Source organism: Eimeria tenella, genomic scaffold (assembly GCF_000499545.2).
Source record: "Eimeria tenella Houghton genomic scaffold, Eth_scaff3, whole genome shotgun sequence".
Lineage (NCBI taxonomy): Eukaryota > Apicomplexa > Conoidasida > Eucoccidiorida > Eimeriidae > Eimeria > Eimeria tenella.
In genome coordinates, this window is record NW_013542870.1 from 113,776 (window position 1) to 131,300 (window position 17,525).

The window sequence follows — 17,525 nt, forward strand, 5'->3', positions numbered from 1 at the left end:
GTAGCTTATCACTTTACTAGGAACTAGTGAAATGAATTGCAGCGATGGAGCCTACAGTCCCAATGACACTGTTACTTAATTCGTTTCATGAACGGCCCATAGCATCAAGCGCAGCAAGCAGCCCCAGAATAGTTTTCATTTTTCCATTCTTTCACAAGCTTTCTTCGTCTCCAGTAGCACACAGGCCGCTTCAACACTTAACATTTGATATTTAATACTTGCAAGTCCAACATGGCTGTTGGGGGAAACAAGCTGCTAGCCAGTATCCCAAGGGTCGCTAATTTGCGAGGTGATGAGTTTAAGTGCGCACTGTAAGACATGTCGATCGAGAAGTAACTGAAAGTGGTTTCTGTACTAAAGAGATCACAGCTGCCAAGAGGCCACCAGAGAAGATGTGTAGAGCTGCGCCGTCCCCACTAGCTCAAGAAATTCAAGGTCTTTCCGCTGCAGGAAAAGAAACTATACTTGCCACAAGAAACATAGCACTAGAATTCCACTTGGCGCCATTAATGGGCCAGTCAGCAGAAGCCCCTACCGGTCGAGACTCGGTGAACTTCTACAATGAGTCTAGCAAATGAGTGGACCAGGCCGTTAGCAAGCAGCGGAGTAGGCCCAGTTGTTGTCTTTAGCAAAAGTGGGGAACTTTTGTTTGTGGGTCGCATGGCATTAGCTAGTTAACGCAGTCCGACAAAAGTACTTAGCCATTAGCCAATATATTCATTGACTAGCTATCAGCAGTTCAGTCTCCTACTAGTTCAACCTTCGGAGCTGCCTCTACAGTATTGAAAGTGAGCAAAAGGTAAATTTCAATTCCCTTCTCACTGAGCCATTAGGTCTTAAAGAATGAGTTGTAGTGCCTCTGCGTCTCACTAATGCCCAAGCGCCTTTTAAACACGTGGCGACTAAAGCCCTTGAAGAAATCAGCTAGCGCTATCCAGATGAACGCCACATTTATCTTTTTTGCCTCCAGTGAGCACTCTACCAACACTTTCGCCAATCCTGTCAGAGTCTCCAGGACGAAAGCTCAAGCTTAACTTAGGAAAGTGTTGGCGGCGTCAGATTTCCTGACTTTCAGCGCAGTTCACTCAATCACTGACAACTCCCATTGTATGATCTGCATCTCCTGTCGCAGCGCGACGAAATGCCATTTGGCGGGATTGTCTTTATGCCGATCCCGTGGGTGCCAGCTGGGGGATTCGAGCCCCTCTACTAACTCTAGTGGCGAAGTCTCAGGTGGTGGGTTCGATTCCCCCTCCCGGTTATTTTCAATGGAAGAGATAGGCAAGGCGCCACGAGATAGACAGCCTAGCTGCGAGACGGCGCGCCGCTCCCAGTGCCTCCCCCTTGCGCCTGGTGCACGGCCGAGTCAGCCAGTAGTTTCTTTACAACAGCAAAATTCTTCACTTCATTTTCGCCAAGAAAAGAAGTCCCCACGACGCATTTGGCCCTGCGGGGCCGTGGGTGTGGGGCCGCTGCGCGCGGCGGAGGAATTCTGGGAACGAAGGACAGGGGGGCAGTCCCCCCCTAGGTCAGGCGGAGCTTACTGCTGGCTTTGGCAAGGGGAAGGAGGGCGCGTGGGTTTGGACTCAGGAGCAGCAACTGGCTAGGGCCAGGACTGTGTATAAGGACTTCGCCGAGGAATAGAAGGACGCGCTGGGCTAGCGAAGACTGCAAATAGGCGTCGATTTTGGCTTGGAACTGCGGGCGGGACCTTGGGGGGAAAAGGCCTTGGCCTTGTGGGTTCTCGTTTTCTAGGGATTTTCAAAACTAAGGTCAAAGACGCCCAAGTAGACCAATGGGGGCAAAATAGCCAAACAACCTAACAAGCAGAAGCCCAATAGACCCTTGAAAGCAAGGCGGTTCAAACCTATTTGGTTTCTGCTCTGTCTCCCCAAGGCCTTGGTGGTCCTGGTGCACCATTGTAGTGCTACGCACTACAGGGGGCTGGACTGCGGAGGGGAGCAGGCCTTATCGCCCAAGGACGAAGTCACTCTCGTTTGTTCTGACCACCTATCACTTCAATCTACACATTCTGAATTATATGGCCCTGAAGGGAATTTCTGGGCTACACCGAAGAGCGCTGCGGCGGGGCCCCACACGAGGAGCGTCAGCTCTGGGCTTTTCCAAAGAACATAAAAGCTACCCACGGATGGCGCGCCCTTGGGACAAATCCTCTACATTCGACTCATACCTCAAGAACCAGTGCTCGCCCCCGACCCCGCTTAGGCCTCCCTGTTTAAACGCCCAGTCTTTAAAGTGTGGGAAGGGTGGGCTGCCTCAGTCCGGCCTCAGTCATACCCACCACCGTCCCACCCAGAGCGTGGTACGTTCTCCCTTGCTGGGACAGGCGCGTGCGGGGTGCTCGATTTCTGCCTTCCTGGTTCAGAGGGTCCATTTGCCTGGGTAGAAGCTTTGGCTCTGGTGGCTCGGCTGGGCGTCTCTCGTAGCTCTAACACGGACTGCTTGGGGAGTCGTGCCGCAGCTGTGGCCGCTTGTTCCCAAGATACTTCACCTGTCGCGTTCTCTGTAGCCACCACGATGCTACCTGGCCCAGGACTTGGCCACTAACAAGGGGCCTATGATAACCTAACTTCGACGCATTTCCTTGAAACAGTAGCCCAAATATCACAGTCTGTTCTCTTCATAATCCCCCTCACTCAAGTTCTTGCCCCCTTGGACCTGTGGGGAGGAGGCCTGCCCGCGCTCTCTCCAGCCCCCTTCTCCAGGTATTTACGGACACCTCTGGTGTACATTCATGCTGATTTGCCGATAAACTGCCTTACTTCGATACTAGCAAAAAGGTCTCGTCCTCCTTCAGCGTTACGACCTCTTGTAGGTCGCCAGCTAACTATCCTCTTACCGTCACTGACAAGCCCTATTGTAGTGCCTCTGCACTAAGGCGCTGTGGGACAGCTGGTAAGGTCAAAGCCCATTTCCATCAGCGGAGCTTTCTGCCCCTCTGGCCCTTTCCAGGCTTTTCCCATTCAAACGGCCCCGCAGTTTCTGGGCAAAGTGGCGCTATTGAGGAGGCCGCTCGGGAAATCCTAGTACACTGTGTTCTCTACAACGTCTACTGTAGTGCGCGGCGCCTACTGATGCGACTACGCTGCTTCCTGCCCCTCTAACAGGTCTACATACTACGCCTAGTACAGCCCCATTTCTCGGTCTCTATTGCCTTATTCCATCGAAATACGACAATTCTAAAAGTGTTTTTAAATCTGTCTCGCCGATTCGCCCCCTTCTCGGAGCTCACCTCCTGGGCCATATGGGGAGGAGGTCCGCATTGGTGCCAGCGCTTTCGCCAGCCCCAGTCTCCACAAAATTTCCGCACATTTCACGTATTCATGAGAACTAATAGACGGTTTTTCTTATTTTTATCCCCTTGGGAGGGCTCTGTCTTCCCCCAGTGTCGCGACCCCTTGTAGGTCGCTAGCTAGCTATCATCTCTAGGACACAAGCCAGCACCATTGTAGTGCCTGTGCACTACTCTACGATGCTGCACAACCCTCAACTCTGGCATCCAATGAAATCTTCTCTGTTACTGGCGCGTCTGTCGCGTAATATCTACCAATTTATTAGAAAGTTCGTTTGTTTCAAGTTCTCAAAACCACATTTCTCATACATGTCGTTTCTTATCGTTCTTGCTCTGCTGGTCCGGTGAGGATATGACGCGCACCGGTGCCGGCGTTGTCGGCAGCCCCAATCTTCGAGCATTCGCAGGGACCTCTAATTTATGCATGTTAATTTGCTAATAAATTGTATTTCTACTTCAGTAGTAAGAGGTTACAGCGCTCAATCCGCGTCTCAACCTCTCAACCGCTTATACATCACTACAGAAATAGTGTGGTGGCCGAGGCTTGACACTTCTCGTCAAGGTGCAGAGGGCACGCTCTAGTCCGTAAGTTGCGGCATTTGCCTACAAGGTGAGCAATTCCTTTTGTTCCTTCTCTCCCTCAAAAGCTCGGACGCTCCACTGGGGCCTGCGCAGCAAGGCGGTGGCCCTCAAGCCGTGGGGCTGCGACGGACCCAGACGGCTGGCTCAGGCTGGCAGTTCTCGCGAGTGGGGCTGCTGCTGAAACGCACAAAGCGAGATGCCGCCGGTGGACGCCTAAGGCTGAATCTGCGGGGTATGGGAATATCCCATTAGGCCCACTTGCATGCATTCAGCTTCTGGCGAAAAATACGGCGCTGCAGAACTACTCGCGTTACAGGTGCGGGGTGTGACATTTACAAGAAGGTCGCTTGGACCAACAAATTCGCACAGCTGCTAGCTCTTCAAACGTGTGTCAACTCGAATACCATTAATGAGTTGTTAAGTATTTAGGAGCTTGAGGTTCTGGAATGGTTGTGCAACTCCACCAAGGAAGAAAACTGAAACTTCTCTGGACTACTGGTCCTCGAGCCAAGAAGAGACCAGCGCCGAGGGAGTAGGGCCCGCGAAGCATCTTTCGCCGTGAAAATGGCCATCTCTGAAGAAAACATTGACTTCGCCAGAAAAACTGTCGCTTCCTGGTTTTCCTTACAAAGAAAGCAACAAACCTACGCGTGTATCTGAGTTGGTAAACGCTGTATCATTTGGGCAAAGGACACCACTTGAAATAGCCCTGCTGTCTGCACCTATGAGCTTTTCTGCATCATCCAAGGGGATGCCTCGCGTTGATATCGAAATTCTTGAATTCAAAGCTCTTGATTAGGACATCCGGCTCTACTATTGTTGCCCCTGTCGGGCTAATGCCATTCCTCCATTTACTGCCCTGAATTGGGCGAGATTTTGTGCTCAAAAAACTCGAAAAAGTTAATTTAATTCAGGAAGGTACTCTAGTGATTCAAGTAGTTCAGATCTGACGGGAATTCTAGGCGCTAAAGCAGCTGTGCATCTGACGGGTACCAGGAATATCGCAGTCTTGACGCTGTGCAGCAAAATTCCCTTTCCCAATTTATACTTCAAAAAGCCTTCAAATCTTCTCAGCCCAAATTTCCAGTAGTGCTATGGCAAAGGATATCTCATTATCTTGACTCTTTAACTTATCGTAAAACAATGTGCTCCGAAAATATGTTTCATTGGTTCAAACAGTAATATCTTCTTTGTAGCCTGTTTGGTACTCAGTCTTCCCTGCACACCGGCCACAGCGCCTGCTGCCGCCTAGACAACTGCAGAGCTGTTTTCCGCTGGATATTAGCATTCGTCGTCTGAAAATTGTTTTGCCGTGCGGAGAAGCTGCCGCCGATTTGGCTGGTCAATATTCATCGCCCAGGCATTAAATCAAATTGATGTCCAGGATAAAATATGATAAAGCCACAGTTCTTCACGGGCTCTCCATTTATGTACACTCTGAATCAGTCCACTGTGTGTTACACTTCACAAAGAAATTAGATTAACCACGAGCCGACAGCTCTATTGGGAGCATTTCCTGAGAAGACACAAAGAGATGGCAGCGCAGACTTGGCCCGTAAGTTTCTTTGACTTCACTTGGTGGTGAAAGGAAATTTTTCCAGGTCAAATCCTGTGTTGTGGAACAGTGAAATCCGATGAGTGTTTTACTCTGTTCCGTATGTAAAGTTCTGCAATAGCTTAATCTTCTCCGACAATTGCAGGAGCGATTTGTACAAATGAAACCAAAAGCTGCCTTTCCGTGCGATAGCAGCCAAGCAGGCAATGCAGCATACTACAGGCAGCTATCTATGCATCAAGCTGAACTCAAGTTTAGTTTGGACTTCGGGGCCTTCGGGGCCAATGCATTTGCTTGACTCTCTTGAGGCAAGGCGTCTTCTGCGATGGCAAGCCCACACAGCTGATGAGTAAGAAACTAGGGGAGTTTTAAAGGGAAGTGGCAGGGGGGTCCATGATAGCATGCTTCTATAGGCACAGAGGCTGCCATGGCGTAGGCTGCGCGGAGTCAAAGCAAAGCTTGAAAGTCGTTTGCTGCAACTAGTATTTAGATGCCCCGTGCTCACTGTCGCTAGGGCCCTTTTTGGTTCATTTGTTCCAGCTCTTTTCCTCTCCTTGTATGTCCTAACGAAATCAATCGACCAGCAATAGCCCTTGACCAGTCAAGAAACGATCTTTATTAAATTTCACAGCCCTTGGGCTGCTGTCTCTCCATTTGTGCTGCACTCTTCTGCAGGTACACTAAGGCTTAAGCGCGCCGTTTCTTGGTTCATAATACGCCAAAAAGCGGAAAACACGGAGTTGCACAGTTGCGCAGTTAGAGCTAACTTCCATCATCTGAATCTCTTCAAAGCCTCAGTGACTTTTCTGGTGTTGGAACCATGTCTCTAATCGAATAAAATTGAATATAAGATTATAAAGCAAGTATGAGAGCCTGGAGACTCTGGAAGACACGCTGTGTGCAGTGGATTTCAATGAAGGCAGAAAGTCCCATGCTGGCCTTCAGCGAAGGGGCATTTACCGAAGTCAAAACGCTTCGGCTGGGCTGCACCGCCTTCTCTAGAGGTGCGACTAATCTGTAGGGGAGCAGCACGGGAAATGATACTGATGCCATTATCCCTCTATGTAACAAAATACGCACCACAACCACTCACTGTTACTAGGGCCGCTGCTGCTGACGGAGTGTTACTGGGGTCAGCAACACCTTGACAGTAGCAGCAGCAGCAGCATCATCGCTGGTTTTGGGGGTGCTGCTGCTGTCGGAGTGTTAGTGACACACCAAACGACTCAAACTCTGCCTTTAATGATACTGCTCCGCAGCACTAGGCTCCGAGCTACTGCCCTAAAGGCGTCTTGGCGCATTTTTTCTGTTCTGGAGAACTGGAGGACTTGTGCCCTCCCACGTGGTTGGTTTGCTGCACTTATTGTCAGAAATACGCAGGACGGCTCAGCCCCAAAACTCAAACTCCCCACTAAACTGCAACTCCCCCCGGCCACTCTCCGGGCCCCAAGCCCTGCTGGGGGCCCCTGGAGGCCCCAGGGGGCCGCAGCAAAGCCCCAAGAGGCGCAGCAAAGCCCCGATGGCCCCCCAGTTGCATGCGCGCCTATTCCTACTTTGCCCCTGGCTGCAGCCCTGTGGCTGTGTGGCCACTGTGCTGCGCTTCAGCAGCAGCAAAGCAGCGCACTGAGAGGCTGGCTTTCCGGGGGCCTCCAGCCCCCAACTGGAGCAAAGCAGAGTCCCCCTTGGTAGGCTAGAGGGCCCAGTTTAGTGGGAAGTTTAGTAGTGGTGAGACAAAGAGGGAAAAAGCTGCTGGGCTGCAGCAAGCACGCGGCCTGGAGCGCGCAGCCCTCGCCTGCGCTGCCGCGAGCCTTCTGAACTTTCAAACGGAATTCCATAGTGCAATTAATTAATAAAAATAATAAATCTGGCGGGAAAAGAATTAAAATTGGGGGCTGAACAGGCAGCGGGCGCAGATACACTGCGGTTGAGCTGGTGCTGCCTCTCGCGGCTAAACGCGGCACACCGAAGGCAGACTTGGTTTTAAAACCGGCGAATCTTGTTTACATTGGGAAATGGATTGAAAAAGAAGTCCTTTTTGGGAGTTTTTAAATATAAAAAGGGAACTGAATACGCGACGCCATCGGGGGGCTGCTGGCGTGAAGTGGAGGCTGTACATACACCCCAAAGGTGGCGTTTGTAGAAAGCCGGGGGCCCTCGCGACTGCCGCTCATCAGTTTCTCTTTTCTTCTCTTATCTTGTCTTTTATTAGCACTTACACTGCATAGGTACTCCGCTTTTGCCGCAGCAGCCGGGGACGGCGAGAGCCAGCAGTCTCAGCAGCAGCAGCAGCAGCAGCAGCAGCTGCAGCAGCGGGCTGCTTCTTGGTTTCCGCGTGGAAGAGGAGGCCGTCTCGGGCCGCGGCGCTGTCTTCCCGAGGTGTACGTACACCGCAACTGCAGCAAAGGTCCGCATACACCCGAGCAGCAGCAGCAGCAGCAGCAGCAGGCCCTTCACCATGGAAGTCCACACTTCAGACTATTACGCCATTTTGGGGGTTTCTAGGGGGGCCAGCTCTGAGGAAATCCGCAAGGCCTACAGAAAGCTGGCCATCAAGTGGCACCCAGGTCCCCAAACCCTAAACCCTAAACCCTAAACCCTAAACCCTCACTTCCGGGCGATAGACCCGGCCCGAAGGACCCGGAGCCAGATATGTCCTCAAGAGGAATTCCTGGAGAAGCTTCCCGCAGCAGGCCAGCAGCAGCAGCAGCAGCAGCTGCAGCAGCGGCAGCAGCAGCAGCAGCAGCTGCAGCAGCAGCAGCAGCAGCAGCAGAGTGTTGTGTGTGCTGCAGACAAGAACAGGGAAAGGCAGCAAGAAGCAACAGAGCGGTTTAAAGCAATTTCGGAAGCTTATGAAGTTCTTTCCAATGACGAGAAGCGCCGGCTCTACGACAGTGAGTTCCAAACCCTAAACCCTAAACCCTAAACCCTAAACCCTAGGATGTAGACGCATCTGGAGCCGCGTGTGCGTGCTGCTGCTGCTGCTGCTGCTGCTGCAGTCAGCTTCTCCCAGCCGACAGAAGGGCCCGGCCTGCGGCGCACTGCCTCGTCTGCTGCTGCAGCAGCAGCAGCAGCAGCAGCAGCAGCAGAATTCGCAAGGTTCCATGAGGCCTTCCAGTTCAGCGACGCGCAGCGCATCTTCGAAATGGCCTTTGGGGGTTCTCCCTTTGGACGGTGAGGGTTTAGGGTTTAGGGTTTAGGGTTTAGGGTTAGGGTGTAGGGTTTATCGTTTCAGGCAGAGAGTTCAGGGTTTAGGGTTTGGGCGGCGGGGGTTTAGCGTCTACGCCGCTTTTTGGACGGCGAGGGTTTGGCGTCGAGGGTTTAGGGTTTAGGGTTTAGGGTTTAGGGTTTGGGGTTGGGCTGTTGGGAGGAGTGGGCGGAAGGGGTTTCTTTGTTTGGTGGGGAGTAGAATTTAGGGTTTAGGGTTTGGGGCTGCGAGGCGCTCCCAAACCCTAAACCCTAAACCCTAAACCCTAAACCCTAAACCCTAAACCCCAATTGGGTGCAGTGGGTTTGGGGGGCCATAGCTGCTTCGCTGAGCCGTAGTGCCTGCGGGCTTGCTGCTGCGTGCTGCTTTGTGCCTGCTGCTGCGTCTTTGCTGCTGCTGCTGCTTCTTTGCCGCCGCTCCAACTTGCTGCTGCTGCTCCCTTGCTGCTGCTGCTGCTGCTTCGCTGCTGCTGCTCTGTCGCTGCCTCGGCATCACCGCTGCCCCGCGTCGCCGCCGCCGCGCGCCCACGTGCCCCCCCGCCGCTGCTGCCGCTGCTGCCGCTGCTGCTGCTGCTGCTGCTGCTGCAGGGGGCATGCAGCAGCAAATGCAGTCGATGGGCAGCGGGGGCTTCATGATGTCTTCTTCTTCTTCTTTTGGAAATGGCGGATTTTCCCGATCTGTTTCTTCCCACACAAAACTCGTCAACGGCCGCACCGTCACCGTCACCGAGGAGGTCACCACCACCCCCGACGGTCTGCTGCTGCTGCTGCTGCTGCGGTTTTGCTGCTGCTGCTGCGGTTTTGCTGCTGCTGCTGCTGCGGCTTTGCTGTTGATGCAGCGGTTTTGCTGTTGGTGCTGCGGTTTTGCTGCTGATGCCGCGGTTTTGCTGCTGGTGCTGTTTTGCTGCCGATGCTGCTTTTTTGCTGCCGCTGTTGTTGCTGCTGCCGCTGTTTCGCTGCTGCTGCTGTTTCGCTGCTGCTGCTGCTGTTTTGCTGCTGCTGCTGCTGAGTGCTGCTGCTGCTGCTGAGTGCTGCTGCATGCGTGTTGGTTTGCTGCGTCTTGCAGGAGTTACTCACCGGACAGTGACGCAGACTGAAGACGACGGGAGGGGCAACGTGAGGGTTTACCAAACAGACCCCGGCAGCAGCAGCAGCAGCAGCAGCAGCAGCAGCACGAGGCGGCTGCGCTACTAAGACTTCCGCTTTTTTGGGGGCTGAAGACAAGTGCGCCTCCGCTTTGCAGCAGCGTGCAAGGAGGCTGCGAGTCCCCTGCAGCAGCAGCAGCGGTTGCTGCTGCTGCTGCTGCGGCGGCGGCGGTTGCTGCTGCTGCTGCAGTGCAGCAGAACCCCAGTGCCCTATACTTTGCGATGATGTAGAGTTGTGTTGTGCCCTCTTGAACAGACCGCCGGCGCTGCAGCAGCAGAGCCTCTTGCTAAGAAAAGCTGAGGGCTGCTGCTGCTGCTGCTGCCGCTGCTGCTGCTGCTGCTGCCGTGGGGGAGGAGGCATTGCTGTAGAGATGTGGCGGCAGTGCGGTGGCGACAGCAGCAGCAGTAGCGGCAGCAGCAGCAGCGGCAGCTGCTGCAGCAGCAAATCGAAGTGCTCTTGCGTTTTTTCGGTAGTTACAATTTTGGCTGCCTGTCGCCTTCTGTCTCTTTTACTTCTTTTCGTTAATTCATCATCAACAGCAGCAAACTGCTAACCCGTAGCAGCAGCTGACGGCTGAGCTGCAGCAGCAGCGCTGCTGCAGCACGTGCTGCAGCTGGAGCAACAGCGCTGCAGCGACAGGTGCTGCTGCTGCAGCAGCACGCGCAGCAGCGGCAGGCTTGCTGCCGCTGCTGCATCGCGTGCTGCTGCAGAGGAGCGGTAGCAGCTGCAGCAACACAGAAATTGCTGCACCAGCAGCACCGAACAGGACTAAGGACAGCAGCAGCAGGAACCATCTCAGCAGCAGCAGCAGCTGCTGCTGCTGCTGCTGCTGCTGCTTTTAACTTGGTTGATACTCCCCTTATGCTTTCGTTTATCTAGCAGTTAGAATGGACTAGCATTTTTATTTATTTATTTGTTTCCCCGATTTTGCTGCTCAAATTTCGCAGCTAGCTGCTGCTTGCTGCTGCCAGCGCGTGCTGCTGTTGCGATTGCTGCCTGCTGCTGCAGCTTGCTGCTGTTTTTTCGCGCTTGCAGCCTGCCGTTCTGTTGCGGCTTGCTGCTTTTGCTGCTTCCGCGGTTTGTTGCACCTGTTGCTGCTGCTGCAGTATGCCGTAGTTGCAGCAGCAGCTCGCTGCAGCTGCAGCAGCTTCTGCACCAGCTGCTGCAGCAACTCCTGCTGCCTCTTTCATGTCCTCGCGCCAATTTGCTCCTAACAGGAGGACTAGCCAGGCGCCACAAACGAATTTTTTATTTACTTTAACTCCTTTTTTGCTGCTGCACTGAACCACATTTACATGCAGCTGTAAGTATATACAGATATGCAGCAGCAGCAACAGAAGTAGCAGCAGCAGCAACAGCAGGACCCCCAGGCGGCGTCCGTCTACTGTGGGGTGTGAGGTGTACGTACACCTGGCGACGTTGAGGTGTACGTACACCTCAGCAGGGAAGAGGCGCGACAAAAAACTTAGCAGCAAAAAACGAAAAGTTCATTGAGACCTGTCAACAGCGAGCTGCCGGCTTTCTTAGGCGGGCCAGCTAGCTAGCTAGCTAGCCAGCTAGCCAGCCAGCTGGCCTGTCAGCCCTCTAGCTAGCTAGCCAGCTAGCTAGCTTGCCAGCTAGCTCGCCAGCTAACTCGCGACTCCTACATCTGGAGAGCCGCACAGCTAGCTACTCCGCTAGCTAGCTAGCCAGCTAGCTAGCTGTTTGGCTAGCTGGCTAGCTAGCAGCTAGCTAGCCGCTCGGCTAGCTGGTTAGCTGCAGCTAGCTACCCAGCTAGCCAAGCACAGGCCGGCACGGGCGGCTGGCGGAGCAAAGTCCAAGAAAAGAGAAAAGAACAAAACTGACAAAAGATGAAAAAGAGAAACGAACAAGACAGAGACAATCCAGCAGAAAAGGGGGTCCCATTTGCTTCAGAAAGCAGCAGCAAAGGACAAAATCAAATCCCCCCACGAGGGAGAGCAGCAGCAAACTGCTGCTGCTGCTGCTGCCGCAGACCCGCTGCGGCCGCGGCTCCCCGGATCCCTTGCTGCTGCTGCAGGCCCCGCTGCTGCTACTGCCCGCTGTAGCAGCAGCAGCAGCAGCGCTGCAGCACAGAACAACCTGAAGCCTTTCAAAGTCCTTTTGGGACCTCTCGCCCTTTGTTGCTGCCTGGCCTCTGCGTCCACCTGTCACTGTTTGCTGCTGCTGCTGCTGCTGCACCTGAGCCTCCCCAGTGCTGCCGTCATTGACCTACATAAATAATCATTCTTCCCCAGAAGCTGCTGCATGCAGACGGAGCCCCCGGCTGCCAGCAGCTGCTGCAGCTGCTGCAGCTGCTGCTCTTTGGGCCCCAAATAACGCCAGAGGGCGCAGCAGCAAACCCTCACATGAAATAAAGAAGTACTTTATTTTATAAATCGAACTATATTTCTGAAATCAAGCATTTGAATGCATGCAGCTCCGCAGCGCGGCCGCCGCTGCAGCCAGCTGCTGCTGCAGGCATTTGCCGCTGCTGCTGCAGCCAGCTGCTGCTGCTGCTGCTGCAGTCACTCGGAGGGCGTTTTCTTTTTGTCGTCGATGGGGGTGCCGAAGACGATGTCCCAGAACTTGCTGGTGACGCCAAACCCTAAATCAGGGTATTTGAAGTGGTGCTTCATGTGGTAAACCCTCAAAGTGTTTATGTAAGGCACTTTGTCCGCTATGCTGCAGTGGTGAGTTTGGTAGTGAATTAAATCATAACACAAGTACCCACAGAGGCCCCCTGGCCACGCGCCCCACACGAACCACTGGGGGAATATTGCGCAAAACAAGAAGAACACTGGCAGCGACAGCAGCAGCAGCAGCACCGGAGGCATCACCAGCCTGCAGCACAAACAGCAGCAGCAGCAGCAGCAGCGTCGGCAGCAGCGGGCGGCGTTTCTGCGGTGTACGTACACCGCGCGCGCCGCGCCCGGGTGTACGCGCACCTCCCGCAGCCCAAAGCCGTCGGAAAACGGCAATTTGCGCGCTAAAAACGGCGTTTAAACGCGAAATAAATAAAATAAATAAAATAATCGCCAAAAATAAAACGAAAATGCAGAAACGCGGCGGAAAGTAGCGAAAACGCACCGCAGAGGGTCCATGGGGAGCATGTGGTGGATGGAGTGCAGCAGGAAGTGCACCACGCGCACGGCGCCGCTGTCCGGCAGCTTGTCTTCGGGAAAATGAAATAAAAATCTGTGCATGCAATACTCCACAAAAGTCCAAACGAAAAGTCCAAAAAAAAGCATTCCAACGCTCCACGGCAAGGGGTGGGTCTTGAAGGAGCAGTAGGCCAGGTAGCCGCACACGGGGCCCCACAGCAGCAGCACCTGCCACCAGCGCGTCTTCGTCAGCGGCTCCAGCCTACAGCAAAACAAGCCACCAAACCCTCCTGCTGCAGCAGCAGCAGCAGCAGCGGGGGAGCAGCAGCAGGGGGGGGCGGGCAGAGGGGCGGAACGGGCCGCCGGAGCCACGGACAACGCAAATCAGCAGCAGCAGCAGCAGCAGCGCGAGTGCCACCACCCTCAGCAGCAAACAGCAGCACGGGCAAAACGCGCAGAAGCACACTGCGCACAAAACCCCCCAAACGCCGAAAACAAACAAGCAGCAGCAGCAGCAGCAGCAGCAGCAGCAGGGGCTTACTGGGGCCAGGGCAGCAAAGTGTAGACCTTGTCGGTGCAGTGGGGAGTCTGGGAACAGTGCTTGTAAAGGTCATGTCTCATGAAATAGATTTGAGGCACGAGAGGTTTGGAAAAGTCTATTAAAGACTCTGGAGAGGGGGGCCCCCCCTGGGGGGCCCCCCCCGTCTTGCTGCTGCTGCCCTCGCTGCCCAGGGAGGTCTCGGACTCGTTGTCGGTGGTGGAGTCGTGCGCTGCAGCAGCAGCAGCAGGCTTCGCGGGCTTCTTCTTGCTGCTGGCCTTGCTGCTGCTGCTGCTGCTGCTGCTGCAGAGGCACCCCGCGCCCGCCCAGGCTATGTAGCGCTCCCGCTGCTCCTCCAGAATGCCCACGGCGAGGCCCCGCAGCTGCTGCAGCGCTCTGCTGCTGTGGCCCACGTCGTCGAAGGCCTCAGTGATGTCTTTGCCGAAAAAAGGCTGCAGCAAATCATTTCCTCCGGGATGCATGAAGCCCAAGACATCGAGGACGAGGCCCTGGTAGGCCACCAGTTTGCTGCTGGCGTTGGCTGCGGCGGAGGCCTCCAGCTGCTGCCGCGAGAGCAGCACGCCGTGCTGCGGGCACGCCGCGCAGCAGCCCCGCGCTGCTGCTGCTGCTGCTGCTGCTCCTGCTGCAGCGCCCGCAGCAGCTGCGGAGGCGCACAGACCCTCCCCTGCAGAGGGGGTCAGCGGGACGGGCTGGAGCACTGCAGCGTCCGACATGGGGAGGCGAATGCGGCTGAGACACAAAGACACGAGAGCCAAAAGGCACGGAAAACGCGCAGCAGCAGGGAAAGTCTCGAGAAGAAAAGAAAGAAAAGACAAAAGAAAAGAAAAAGAGAAAAGAAACGAAAGACTGGAGGCGAAATTTGCGCCCGAAACGCGCGGCAGCGCGCAGTGTGCCCACACCAGCACGCTGAGCCCTTGCTGCTCGCGAAGAGAAGCTCTTCGCGGCCCTTTTTCTTTGAAAGGATTTCAAAATTCAGAAAATAAAATGAAAGTCTCGAAGATCCAAACGGGGCGCACCCGCAAAGCACAAACGAACGGCAAGTGTACAGACACCGCAGCCGCCAGCGGACACACGAAGAGCCCACCGAGCCAAATTCCAAACTACTTTGCAGCTACAAGATTAATTCACCAAAAAGTCTCAATCTGAACTTTCTTCAACAGTAGAAACGCATTTAAAAGACCTCCGGAGAGAGGAAGACACCCCACCCCCCCTGCGCAGCAGCGACTCAGATGTGCGCGCACCTCGGCCCCGCGCCTCCCGCCTTGCGCTGCTCTCCGCCCCTTTATTGCAACAATTACAACTTTAGATTTAATTCAAAAGACTTATTTTTCAACTTTAAAGAGAATTCCAGCGCAGATTTGGCGCGGCAGCGCGGCAGACACCCGCATGGCTCCAGGGTCACCTCAACCAATGTGGGTTCCTTAGGCTGCCGTACACCTCGCCGCTGGCCCTTTTTAATTAGTTTCTCAACACGTAAAAAGCAAAAAGCAACTCAGGAGAATTAAGATAGACCCTGGGGCTTTTTATTCTGCAGTTAGAGCCGCAGAAAACGCTATTTTGCTCGCCCCTGCACACTGCAGCCTTGCCACGCGCAGCAAGTTCAGCTGTATGTACACCACGCCGTGGGACACATAACCTGCAGCGCGAAGAAACCGCCTTCTCTTTTTTCAGGTGTCTTCTGGCCTTTCCTAACTCAAACAAGGGCCCGTCTCCGCGCCTGCAGCCCCCCTCAGCAGCCCACTAACAGCACTTGTTTTCAAAGCTTAAAACTCCGCCTCCGCGGCAGTACCACCTTCTAAAGGCCCCACCTAAACTCCAACTCTGCAGGCCCAGCGGTCTACAGTGTCTGCGCGCAGCTGCGGCCAATGGATCTTAGCCCGCGGCCAAACCGCCGCAAGGCGAACTTCTAAGAGGGTCTTGTCTTTTGTGGGGAATAGCCAGATAGGGGCGTGCAGCTGCTGCTATTAGTTAATTCATTAATCATTAGTGCAATTCAAAATTTGGCGGATTCGCACTAGCTATTGCCGCGCTACTTCCTGATTGCCGCTGGCTTGTGCGCGAGCGGGATTCTAGACAATTTAGGGAAAACCAAAAATAGTTTTCCGTTAGAAGAGAGCTCCACTCATGTAGAGTTTAGGGGGACTATTTAAATGACGCTACAGAATAAGGTATTATTGGCAGGGAAGTGATGTCACAAGGGAATTTGTGGACATCCTTTCTCTGCCGAGTATCCTTCTCTGGCGCATTTATTCTTCAAGAAACTGTATGAACCCTCGCTATAGATAAACTGAACTCTATTCCATATAATACATTAATAAAAATGGTGGAAAGTCCATTTTGTAATCCATATTTACCGGAAATGACTCTGATGCTCTGCAGCAGATTGCTATCTGAGCAACTGGGGCACTGACTTTCCCTTGTGCCAACGTATGTAAGACATTGCCTGGGCATTGAAGGCCCATAAAGAAGGCCAATGCTAACCCTTTTATGACATATTTTTAGTAGCACATATCTGGTAGTGGCTTTCTCTATCGTGACTGCAAGGCAACGTAAATAGCCCGTAAATCCGTCATAGAATAAGACATATGAGCCCCCCTTAGCTGCCCCACACTCAAAGAAGTGTAAGGCCCTTTTACCCTACTACTCTATAGAGCTTGAAACGCCGGACGCAAATAGATTGTGTATTGAATGAACTGAGCTCATAGCTGCAATGGGAAACCAAGTCTACCGGCCCTCTAATTCGGACTCTTGTACTAGGGACATATATGTATATATATATATATATTTTCGATATATAGACAAAAAAGGCCAATACAACAGCATGCCTCGTGTGAACCACAGTTTGATCTCTACAAGCTTCTTTAGTTTTCTTCGCCTCCAACGCCCCGTGAAAGGCAAGCCGCTAGAGGCTGTAGTGTGGAATTTACTCGGCTTTGAAAAACTATGCAGCTCATTAAAAGTTAAAAATGAGGGCTGTTGCGTGTTAGCTCCGGAACCCCGTAGTTCTTTTCACTCAAAATGTTGCCCTGAGCAGTGGCCTCAGGGCAACATTTTGAGTGAAAAGAACTAAGGGGTTCCCAGCCCAATGTACAATTATTGTGAAGAAGGAGCATTGGTCCCGACATTTTATGCCGGGAACAGTCTGCTGGGTCGCCTTTTGATGAACACGAGGTGACAGATTCCACAAGAGATTCTGTTGGCAAGCCTCTTAATCGTCATCCACAGGCCCATATAGTAGAGCGGACGCTCATGAAAAGTGCCTCCTGAATCATGCATTTTCACTGAATTGAAGACAGAGATTCTAGTGACACTCAATGAGTGACACTCAATCCACAATAATCCTTACAAGGTCCCTGTCTGAGAGGTAGAAAATATTTTGAACATTGGAAGTTTTTACCGGCTTGCCAGAGCTAAATAGTTTGTTGGGATAGCTTTGCACTCGGGCCGCTTCACAGGCAAAAGTTGTTTGCCAAGGAAAGGGTGAAGCCCATGCCGAGTTGGTTCACGGATACTCCCCCACGGGGGCTTCGGCTGTTGAATTATTTTGGAAAGCCTCAGCAGTGCTTGCAACTCTAATTGCTTTGCTGTATCTGGCTCAGACTTCCTCCGCTCAGCCTGCTGAATCTGGGAACACTCTAATGCGATCCCTTTCTTTGGTATCTATTGCCCTATACGATATCGGAAACATGCCAAGTCAGGAAGGCAGCACCTAGTGTACTGGATCACTGAGTAGGGGAATAGAGTTTTTAGTCAAAAAGGGACATTCGGAAAGCCAGAAAATTATAGTTTTTCTAGCTCCACTAAATCGAGAACAGCCAGTTGAACTCCCCAGGGACTACTTCGAAACTCGTGGCGGGAGGGGCGCTAACTGAATCTTGAACTCGGGACACAGGCTGCAGGCAGCTGGGTCTGAAACTAAAAGGCACTTTCTGAAAGCAATGTTTTTGTTACTCCTCCATTTCACATTTCAAAGGCGAAACACGTCCCAGAGAGGAAGCCCACCATTTACCACAGGCTAAAGTCCAGCGAGGTTGCGGCCCACCCGGATTCAACATCATCGCTTCC

At 53.3% G+C, this 17,525-nt stretch overlaps 2 protein-coding genes across 2 annotated transcripts; one reads left to right on the forward strand and one right to left on the reverse strand.

The window, feature by feature from the left end:
* Positions 1-7,905: 7,905 nt before the first annotated feature.
* ETH_00019280 (DnaJ domain-containing protein, putative) lies at positions 7,906-9,848 on the forward strand (the record flags this gene model as incomplete). Its single annotated transcript, XM_013375716.1, has 6 exons — positions 7,906-8,014; positions 8,240-8,341; positions 8,447-8,621; positions 8,683-8,696; positions 9,243-9,407; positions 9,721-9,848. The coding sequence occupies 6 exons, from the start codon at positions 7,906-7,908 to the stop codon at positions 9,846-9,848; spliced, it is 693 nt and encodes a 230-aa protein (XP_013231170.1).
* Positions 9,849-12,325: 2,477 nt separating this feature from the next.
* ETH_00019285 (fatty acid hydroxylase, putative) lies at positions 12,326-14,173 on the reverse strand (the record flags this gene model as incomplete). The annotated part of the gene is made up of 3 exons (XM_013375717.1): positions 12,326-12,641; positions 12,888-13,163; positions 13,443-14,173. The coding sequence occupies 3 exons, from the start codon at positions 14,171-14,173 to the stop codon at positions 12,326-12,328; spliced, it is 1,323 nt and encodes a 440-aa protein (XP_013231171.1).
* Between the last annotated feature and the right edge of the window lie 3,352 nt (positions 14,174-17,525).